This window comes from Lingula anatina, chromosome 8 (genome assembly GCF_051362555.1).
Source record: "Lingula anatina isolate TDL-2025a chromosome 8, LinAna3.0, whole genome shotgun sequence".
NCBI lineage: Eukaryota > Metazoa > Brachiopoda > Lingulata > Lingulida > Lingulidae > Lingula > Lingula anatina.
Window position 1 is genome coordinate 4,527,001 of NC_141774.1, and position 9,948 is coordinate 4,536,948.

Below are 9,948 nucleotides of genomic sequence, written 5' to 3' on the forward strand. Positions count from 1 at the left end.
TAATAATACATAAACGCTTTGTTTATATGAAATAATCTTAGTTTGGTTCTTGTGTCTGCACATTTTGACCTTAAGTATATAGATGTACATTCATTGAAAAACTCACGTGTGATAAGAATACACCAAACGTGCATAAAACTAGTTTAATTGACTACATAAAAACATTATAATTTTAAATAGGTATAAGTTACTGAATATTGCATTTAAGCAAATAACGTGCGAATGATAAACCTATTTATTGACTGGCTATTATTAATTCCCTTTATCATCAAAGATGCATTACGTCGTAAAACACCGTGCAGTTCATGTCCAGCAAACACAGAATGTTACTATAACGTTAGCGTTACGTTATGTAAACGTTGTGGTAACGTTATAATAGCGTTTGTGTTTGCTGGGTGAACTGCGCCTGGGCCCAGTCACACATAAAAAACGTAAGTCAGTTCCCTGGCTAGTTGACCAGGATTTCTATTAGAGTGCTGAAACACTGTTCCTGATAGGGTAAGATGTATCCATGTTCCATGTCCTTTTTTTGTGAATCTGGGGCCTGGGCTAATAATGGTACATACAAATGTATTAACGTTCATTAATTATTTTAAATGACATATGTAAATAAACAGTATTCAATTAAATGCGAAGACACCTGTTGTCCTTTATACACGTGTGTTGTTTCCAAAATCAAAATCACTTGATTTAATATTTAAGAACAGCGTAGGCGGGTTGGGTTTCTTCAGCTTGGTAAGGTTTTTCATAAAGGTTATTTTCCTGAAAAGAGACAAATTATTATATCATTTAATCATGTCTTGTATTAATATAAGCACGCCGTGTCGTTGTCTCCTTTCAAATACTTTTTCTATTTAGTCATCCAGATCCATTTAATACTCTTGGAATCCAAACACGTTGCAGGAGGCCTGATTATGATGTTGAAAAATTAACCTTGGAAGTATCAGTACTCGAGTTATCAATCACTTCTTGCTTACTTACCTCTCTACTCTGTATAACAGATAACTCATTGGTGACAGTTTCTCGACCCATGCCATCATTCCTGTTTGCTACAACGAGAAACACACATGGTAAGCATAATCGGGTAGTTAAAATGTGTCATCAAGTGACGAGAAGTACTGTAGGGCATCATGCATATACGGTATTAGCATATTTTAGTTGGTTTAGTAATTCAGTTAAATTTTTTTTTATCTTAAATTAACTTAGGATACTATTATAATCACCGTTATTGTGATTTCGGTTTCTTCGGCTGAAATACAGGAATACAAAAACACCGGTGACGGCAACCAATACGACTGCAGTTATCACGCCAACCACCACTCCAACAGGGAAACTGCCTTGCGCCGTTTGTGCTTCTACAATAAAGTTAAATACAGTATAGTATAGTATAGTATAGTATAGTATAGTATAGTCCAAGCATACGAAAAATAAAGCTAGTTTGCGTCCAGTTAAATAAAGGGCGTTTAGCACTATTTATCCACTGTATAAGCGTAACCATGCAGTGGCTAAATCATTATCTCACACAAAGCATCATTTAAGATTACTGACAAACCTAAGAGGAATTTGCTACATCTATCCATCTTTTAAGAAATATAAACTATCTGGCAGGGACGTGTAAATTTAGCTAACCATTTTGGAGATTTAACCGTCTGTTAGCGCTAAACACCGTTTATGAAACATGGTTAAAAACGTTAAATGTTGTATTTAAACGTTGGTTGGTGTTGAACGGCTTTTATAAAACTAGGACCAGGGCCCAGTTTCATAAAGGACGTTTAGCACTAACCAGTGCTTAAGCTTAACCAGTGGATAAATTCTCCTAACACCATTAACTAAAGGATGGTCAAATTGTGTTTCATATACAGTCTTCCGGCGGAAAACAGCCAATTAGTTAACTGGCCAGTGTTTAACTGGATTAAATAATTATTTAAAGGTCAGTTAACTAACAGACTGTTTAGGTCTGGTTAGAGTTAAACAATGGTTAGTGCTAAACATCCTTTATAAAACTGGGCCCTGATGTTTAACAGGTAGTCTAGATGCAAAAGCAGCCCATTTTGTTTATTATAAGAGATAAATACTTCCTATAGGAGACGGATAACAATAAACTGGTGACATGAAGTATGAGATATTTACAAAAAGCTCGATCTAAATATCTATGGGAATGGGGTCTAAGCGACAAGCTTTTTGTGTAAAGTGGTGTGTGTCTATTCCCATAGATTTTAGATCAATCTATCCCCGTGGGGAGTCCACTAGATTACTGTCAGCTTGGCCGACTTAAGCGTCTGTCCCGCCTACTAAAAGCTGTAAGGGGGTAATTAACTATGGTGCCCGCTCGGCTGACTGCAATTTAGCGTGAACCCTCAGGGAGTTAGGTCGATCTAAAACTTAATCTTTAGATCGATCTAAATCTTTGGGAAAGCACCCTGTCTGAAGCTCATGTTAAGTACACACAAATCATACACACCTTGCTTAATAAGCAATGAAGAGACCACAGCATCGTCCCCCTGGTACACAATCAGAGAGAACTCATACTGATGACCATCATCAGGCAATGTGATATTAGCTGATGTGACTGTTACATTGGTTATATTGTGGGAAGCACACTGGTTTGTTCCTTGAACACAGTACTGTATTCCATAACCTGCGAATTCTCCTTCAGGAAGGGACCATTTGATTGTAGCAATGTTTCTTTTGACATCCACTGATAGAGACGATTCAGCAATAACTGGTTTAGCTACAGTAAAGTTATATCTTTTAAAGAGTATTTCAGCAGTATGTGTGTAAAAATCGAGTCTTTTTGTAAATTTGTCTTAAACTATAGTCTTGCAATTTCATTTTGCTAGTGAAAAATGCATTCTGGATTAGTACACATAATACAATTTGCAGCAAAAATGTTAAACAGATTTATTACATTTGGTCTATCATGTCTCTACATATTAAAACTACATATTGTGCTTGAGGTAACAGGGTTTACTTACATTTAGTCTGCACTACAAGTTCATAAGAATAGCCCCCACTCCCATCCTTATTCCTTGATTCCACTCTAAATCTATATTGAGTGTCAGCTTGTAAATTCTGTACTTTATAACTACGTCTCCGTTTGTACCCAGGGTCTTCTATGTTGGTTATGGATTGCCAGTCTTCACCAGGTGCCTTATACTGTATAGTAAATGTCTGTTCATATCCTCCATTTTTGTTTGATGTCCACTGAACAGTGACAGATACTGCAGACACCTTAAGGGCAGAAATATCGGTGGGTGGGTCGGGTTTCCCTGCAAATAAGGTGAATAAACAAATTGAAATAAACAAATTGGTGAAATTGACAACGCCTGCCTATGTTTACCGTCTGGTTAATTTTATTTAATTTTCATTTCTGGTGTCGTTTTGAGAAATTGTATTGGGAATATTCTGTAGAGGCAAGATGTTTTGTTCGTGTTCTAGTATAATGTTAAACCAATTAAAATTATTGAACATGCATCATCCGAAGTTCTCTTCTCACCTCTCATTTCTAAAATGAATGTAAATCCTCTCTCCCCTGCTGCATTCTTCACAACGCATGTATACGTTCCAATGTCTTCGCCCCCCAGGTGTGGTATTGTTAATGTGGATATCTGATTATCAATATCGTGTCCTGGTACAGCATTTGCAGGAAGACTTCCATTTACTCTCATCCAGGTAGAACTGGTTGGTTTTGGATTTCCCACCACATATAAAGTAAAGAGACCCACTGAGCCAATGTCTGCAGCCACTTCTCTCACTGATACTTTTGTGGGGTGTAGTTCTGCACGGTCTGAAATGATTAAAACATGGAATCAGATCTATTAGATGCTATACAACTAAAATAAAAAACATTCTATTGACACTAGGCCACTGTTACGGTCACGCTGTAATGCCTTGAATACAAACTGTTCATAATTAAAGGGCGGTCCTCGGCGAGCGTAGCCTGTGACCGTACACATACATTTTTCTTTGAACCACGGCTGGACATTTTAGCAGACATGAAACAGATAGCAATGAGAGCAAGGTTTAGTTGTATGTAGTTCATGTGCAATTATATACATTTATGTTGCTTAAAATCATTCATATGTGAAATAAATGACACCGTTTCATTTACTTACACTGTACATTGATATAGAAAGAACTCTTTGCGACAGCTCCCACACCATTACTGGCTGTACAGCTGTAGTAGCCATGGTCAGTTCTTGTCACTTTGTCCCCAGTACGGCCTGGTCCAGCTAGTGTCAAGGTACTGGTGACAGTGTCATATCGTGTGACACCATTCAACTGTGGTGTGTTCTGTACTGTGTATAGCTGACTGTTTACATCCTGGTCGCCACGTGTCCACGTGACTGTTGGTACTGGTTTTCCTCGGGCACCACACGTCAACTGTACTGAGACATCACTTTCGTTGACTGTCAGGTTCTGCGGGTTACTTTGTATTGTGCTTGGGGCTGTGTGATGATAGTATAATATACGCACGTTTATGACAGTGTTTAGAAATACCGGATTGTAATTTAAAGTTGCTTTTCGTGATTTCTCTCAGTGTTTGCAACATTTTTCTGAGGCATAATCTAAATCTAAACGTACAATTTTGCACATTAAAATGACAGCTTTAATGTCATATGTAATAATTCATTATCATGGATACACATGCAACTTTAAAACAAGTCACGAGGTAGGGTACCCCGGGTTAGACTCAAAGGTTCAGCAAATACTTTAATTAAACAACTAAATATTTTGAACAAACACCTCTTTCCGTATCAGTAACTGATATAATAGAGAAGTGAGAATCCAGAGTGATGTACAATGTATTTGGAAAAAATACCAATACAAGGATAACTCAAAGTTTAATTAACCACGAAGTTTCTCAACAATTGCAGTAATATGGTGCAAAATTTCTACTCATCAGAGAGCATTCATTAATTTGATATAAAATGGTAACTACTGTACATACCATGCACATGTAACGTCATTGTAGCAGGGTTACCTCTGCCTATTGCATTGGATGGTCTACAATGATATGTGCCAGAGTCTGTCAGAGCTGTCTGAGATATCCAGTAACTTGCTGCTTGTCTGCTTGAATCAGTGGAACTGTGGACATACCAGTCAAAGGATGTAGCCTGTGGATTGCCCTTATCAGTGAATTCACAGTTTAGAGTATGTGGCTGACCCTCAACTGCTGTCACAGTGGTGCTAGATTGACCACCGTCCACGGTGGCTCTGCCAGGGGGATCTGGAGTAGACATATGTTTGGAAACCATGAATGTAATGTTATGATACAGATATGATACAGGTGAAATGCAGCACACATAGGCCTACCATCAAATTGTAAATTGGGTAATGAATTTTATAGTATGCATTTCATGTGTCACTGTAGTTCACTTCGGTATTCCAGGTTGATACTTACTAAACATTTAAACAGCCCGTAGATTGTCGTAACACCTGTTTATCAGACGACAAGTTTAATATATAATTTTCATGTAATACTGTACAATATATGTACATAATAAGAGCCAAGCAGTCTGTGGATTGCATATGGATATGTCGGATTGACAGTTGATCGTTTCTTTCGAGTATCATTGATCTATCATGATTTTTAACCAAAAGAAAAGGTTCCAATCAATTTAACGAACATAAAAAAATTAATCGGCTATATAATAATAATAATAATAATAATAATAATAATAATAATAATAATAATAAAACTTACATTCCATAGTTGTGACCAAAGATCCCTTAGCATCAATGTAAATACATTTTGCACATTCATAAGCTCAACAAAAGTTATCAACACGGCAAACCAAAGTACAGCTCCCAAGTACTTGCTTGTAAGTGTTTTATGCACCACAACTTAACTCTCTAAGAACAAATGTTCTTTCTAAGTATATTGGACTGTGCATGACGTAAATAATGCATTCCATTCTTTTTAAATTAGAAAGATTCACACATACATGCACATATATACGTTGCACAATAGATGTGTTACTATATGTTGTAAAGTTGTTAAGGCTAACACTTTCACTGGTTGCAAGAAACAACTGTATCAAATGAGGGAAAGGATGAGGAATTATTTGAGAGTAAGTTAAATTTCTTTAAGATTCAACAAGAAAGAAATTGTAGAAACTGTCCCAGTGGTAGAAAAAGAGGGAACATGTCAAAAGTCTCATATATAGTTCCATTTGATTGGTTAATTCCTCAAAAGATTTGCAAGTTTCTGCCACATGCAAACTAAATTCGGATATGGTCCAGGCATGAGTAATTATAATAATATTTTTAATATTTTTAATGGTTTCAATTGAAAACAAATCTCTTAGAAATTACTTAATAAGGGAATGGTGAACGGAGGTTTGCAACGTGACAATGGAAAATTCCTTATAATCACGCAAAGACAATGGAAAGAAAATCAGTAAATGCGTGATCAGTACGGAGAAATGAAATATAAATACTTGTGAATTTGAATGTAAAAAGAGGGTCGTTGAATAAATGTTTGAAAACCCCAGAATGTCGTTATTGGCACTATAATACACATAAAGATATATGTATTGAGTTGGTTATATACTTACACTGAACATCCAGAGTCACGCTATCTGATGTATTGGCTCCTGCTGCATTCTGTACACTACACTGATATGGTCCTTGTTGTGATCTCTGTATACTGGGTATGGTCAGTATACTGAAGGTGTTAGCACTGTCAGGTGTACCAGTGAGTGAAGTACTACCTCTACCCCAGGTGTATACAAGCGGTGGAGTACCTGTAGCTGACATACACTTCAGTCTGGGATAGTCGCCTTCACTAACAGTAAATCCTGTAGACTGGTAACGTGTGATCACAGATTTAGATGGAGGAACTGAAATAAATGATTAATAAAGGGAGTGAGGGTGTAAAACAAAGTAAATAGAAGTATACACTCGAGAACATGCACTCGCACTTGTACTGACGGTGCCAGTGACTGCAACTTTCACGTCATGAAGGTAATGAACCCCAACACACACAAAGAGAGAAAACAAAAGAGATATACCGGTTAGAGCCTCAAACATCCCTGCACCTACCTCTCAGCACAATTTGAATCTGTTTATCAGGTATGCTAGTGGAATCGCATCCTAGGATTAATCGAACTCTACACGTGTAGTTGCCAGCATCCGCTGCTGTTGCTGCTGAAAGCTGCACTGTGGCTGGTTTGATGAAGGTGTATTGACGGTTCCACTGGTCTAGTGTGGCATCGTCTATGATATTGTCGTTATGCAATACCAACTCTAAGGCAAGTCCTAAAGGATTTCTCCATGCGATTACATACAAATAGTTGGAAGGCTGGTAGTTGGCAGTAAAGCTACAGTCTACGGTGAACTGTCCACCTTCATTGGCATATTGGCGCTCTGGCGCTTGCCATTGGAAATTACAAGGTGCAGCCTGGACATACAGCGCTAAAAGAATTTCATGTTTGGTGTAAGGTGTAATATATCAGAGAGAGAGAGAGAGAGAGAGATAGAGAGAGACTGACTGACTGTGGAATCAAATGTCAATGTCGCAAAGGCCTCTGCGTTTGCGTAATTTGTCGTTTTATTGTGTCTTTCGTGTAATGAAACATGGCGCCAAGTTTGGGTTGCTAGTCACAATAGTATATAATAAAAGCTATAACCAAAAACATGGAAGCTTATAATAGTTCTGGACCCCGTATCTCGAAAGCTTCGCTATGTTGTGCAATTGCACCCACCTGCTATCTCGAACCCTTAGCAAACGCAACGCAAGTACAACCTCAAACTCTACTAAAATTCGATTGCCGCATAAAGATAAGACGTCATAAGACAATTACACAAACTATTTTTTTTTCACCATGACGCTAATCAAGAGATTGATTTAATTTACAGGAATATCATAATTACAAATACTGATATTTGAAGTGTTTGACACCAATAAAATGTCAAAAAACAATTCAATAAGCGAAGCTTGGACTGACAGAATTACTGACACATTGGTGAGAAGTGTTCAGTCTCACAATAATAGACATTGAGGAAGGTCACGGTGCGACCGAATGCTTTGTTTCTGCTTTTTCATTTTGAGTAGAAAATGACACTTCAAATTTTATGATTATTATCAATAGACTACACAGATGAATTATATTCATCAGAAAAAAATAAAATGATGTATGAAATGTTTAATTTTGAATTTTTTATGCATAATAAAACATGACTTTTAAAAGCATTCTCCACGTGAATGTTTACCGCAAGTTTTTCCATCAGAGGTACCGAGTGATTCAATCTTTTATAAGCTCCCATGTTTTTGTTATAGCTTTTGCTATATGCTTTTATGACAAGCAGCCCAAACTTGCCGCCATGTTTAATTACATGAAAGACATATTAAAATGACGAATTATGCATACGCAGAAGCCTTTGCGACTAGTTTGTACCGCCGCAAATAATAGCCTTGAAGCTAATGGTGATTTCGCCATCAGCGCACGGCCGCGATTTGCGAAGCTTTCGAGATATGGGATAGCGCACGCTCGCCATGCTTGTGCACGCTCGGCATAAGCGAAGCTTTCGAGATACGGGGCCCAGGTCACATTTGGGTGGTAGACGGGATGCACAATGTGTCCTTTCAGCGTAAAGGGGCTTAGGTCAAGGTTAAGTTTTACCTGTTACAATGGAAATCGCTGAAAACCACCCAGTAGCAGCTCCCGCCATGACTTGATGACGTCAAACTGCCACCTTCCTTAAAACGTAAATATTCTCGAGTTCAGCTATGTGGCCATACTTGCTATGGAATTAAAATTTATTTCTTTTAAAACCATGGTGCAAACAGCATTTCATTTAGTTTTTGGTATCCTTCAATTCCGCTTGCTATGAATGTGTGGCTTACATGCATCAGCATACCCTTTACTACACCAGGGAATATGTGCCATGTACATACTGAAATATGAATTCACTGCAACGGATTCAATTTAACATATAAACCGGTCAACAACTGGCATATTTAATCGTTGCAGTAGTAGGCCATTTACATCGAAAAGTGCACATAAACACCAAACGTACCTGTTTTAACCAGTCACCTCAGTTATTTCTGTCTTACTCTCTGATCTAAATGCTGTGACCTGGCGTGATAACATTTCTGTTTTACTTCCTGTTTCCAAAGTAGACTATAGTCGGTCGGTGTTTACAGAGTCTTTTACTTAAATGAGAGTGAGGGCTTTTGCTGCACTTAATCGACAAGAACCGCGCTCTTCTACATGTATCAGTCTTCTGGGACGTCAGTGATATGTTAGTTATATGATGTTGGTGTAAAAAGCCCTTTTTTACGGTCTGTGTTTTTCCAAGCTGCTGTAAGATGATCTCAGTTTAACGGACTCACTAGAGTCAACTGAATAGACTGGCACCACATCAACATACTTAAAAAAATACTTAGGTTCAACACACTATGTTCATGTTAGTGCAAGACACACACCGTTATAGAAAAACGTTACATACCTACATCAAAGCGTGGGGGTGCAGAGGGCACCTTGTTGTGTTAGTTGTATAAGCTATGAAACCTAACACAATAACAGATACCCTGTGTACCGAAAATGATGTTGGTGTAAAAAGCCCCTTCACGGCGTGTTTTGTTTTTCCAAGCTGTTGTAAGATGATCTCAGTTTAACGGACCCACTAGAGTCAGCTTCATCTATAAACCTGTAGTGATCGGAAGCGAGATGGACTAGTACCACCTCAACATAATAACACATTATTTTCATGTTTATGAGAGACACACACAGTTTTTGAAAAAATAAAAATAAAAAATAAAAAAATAAAAAAACGTTACAAACCTACATCAGAGCGTGGGGGTGCAGAGGGCACCCTGTTATGTTAGTTGTATAAGCTATGACACCTAACACAATAACCGACAGCCGGTGTAACGAAACTGAGGAGCCGTGTAACAGTAGGTCTTCCCTCCATTTAGTTATAATGCAGGCCCGTTGCCGG

The 9,948-nt window shown here is 37.9% G+C and overlaps 1 protein-coding gene across 3 annotated transcripts; it reads right to left on the reverse strand.

Moving 5' to 3' along the window:
- Window positions 1-129: 129 nt before the first annotated feature.
- On the reverse strand, window positions 130-9,281 carry LOC106172230 (cell adhesion molecule DSCAM-like). Of its 3 annotated transcripts, none has more exons than XM_086994624.1 (12): window positions 9,025-9,281; window positions 8,628-8,749; window positions 7,048-7,419; window positions 6,561-6,845; window positions 4,952-5,230; window positions 4,116-4,448; window positions 3,497-3,787; window positions 2,976-3,269; window positions 2,462-2,698; window positions 1,224-1,355; window positions 982-1,049; window positions 130-762 (listed from the first exon to the last, which is right to left on the reverse strand). In XM_086994624.1, the coding sequence occupies exons 2-12, from the start codon at window positions 8,674-8,676 to the stop codon at window positions 691-693; spliced, it is 2,412 nt and encodes an 803-aa protein (XP_086850750.1). In that variant the 5' UTR covers window positions 8,677-8,749; window positions 9,025-9,281; the 3' UTR covers window positions 130-690. The 3 variants fall into 3 exon arrangements, with proteins under 3 accessions (XP_086850750.1, XP_086850749.1, XP_086850748.1); XM_086994623.1 differs by having other exon boundaries at window positions 2,462-2,731; window positions 8,628-8,704; window positions 9,025-9,272; XM_086994622.1 differs by having other exon boundaries at window positions 2,462-2,731; window positions 9,025-9,272.
- Between the last annotated feature and the right edge of the window lie 667 nt (window positions 9,282-9,948).

What these genes read in the sequence shown, in the direction of transcription:
- LOC106172230 (XM_086994623.1), bottom strand. Translation starts at nt 8,676, where the DNA reads ATGGCGGGAGCTGCTACTGGGTGGTTTTCAGCGATTTCCATTGTAACA. An exon ending in TTTCTATATCAATGTACAGT is followed by an intron (nt 3,788 to 4,115) that starts GTAAGTAAATGA and finishes TAATCATTTCAG; the next exon opens with ACCGTGCAGAACTACACCCC. An exon ending in TTCATTGCTTATTAAGCAAG is followed by an intron (nt 1,356 to 2,461) that starts GTGTGTATGATT and finishes ACTTTATTGTAG; the next exon opens with AAGCACAAACGGCGCAAGGC.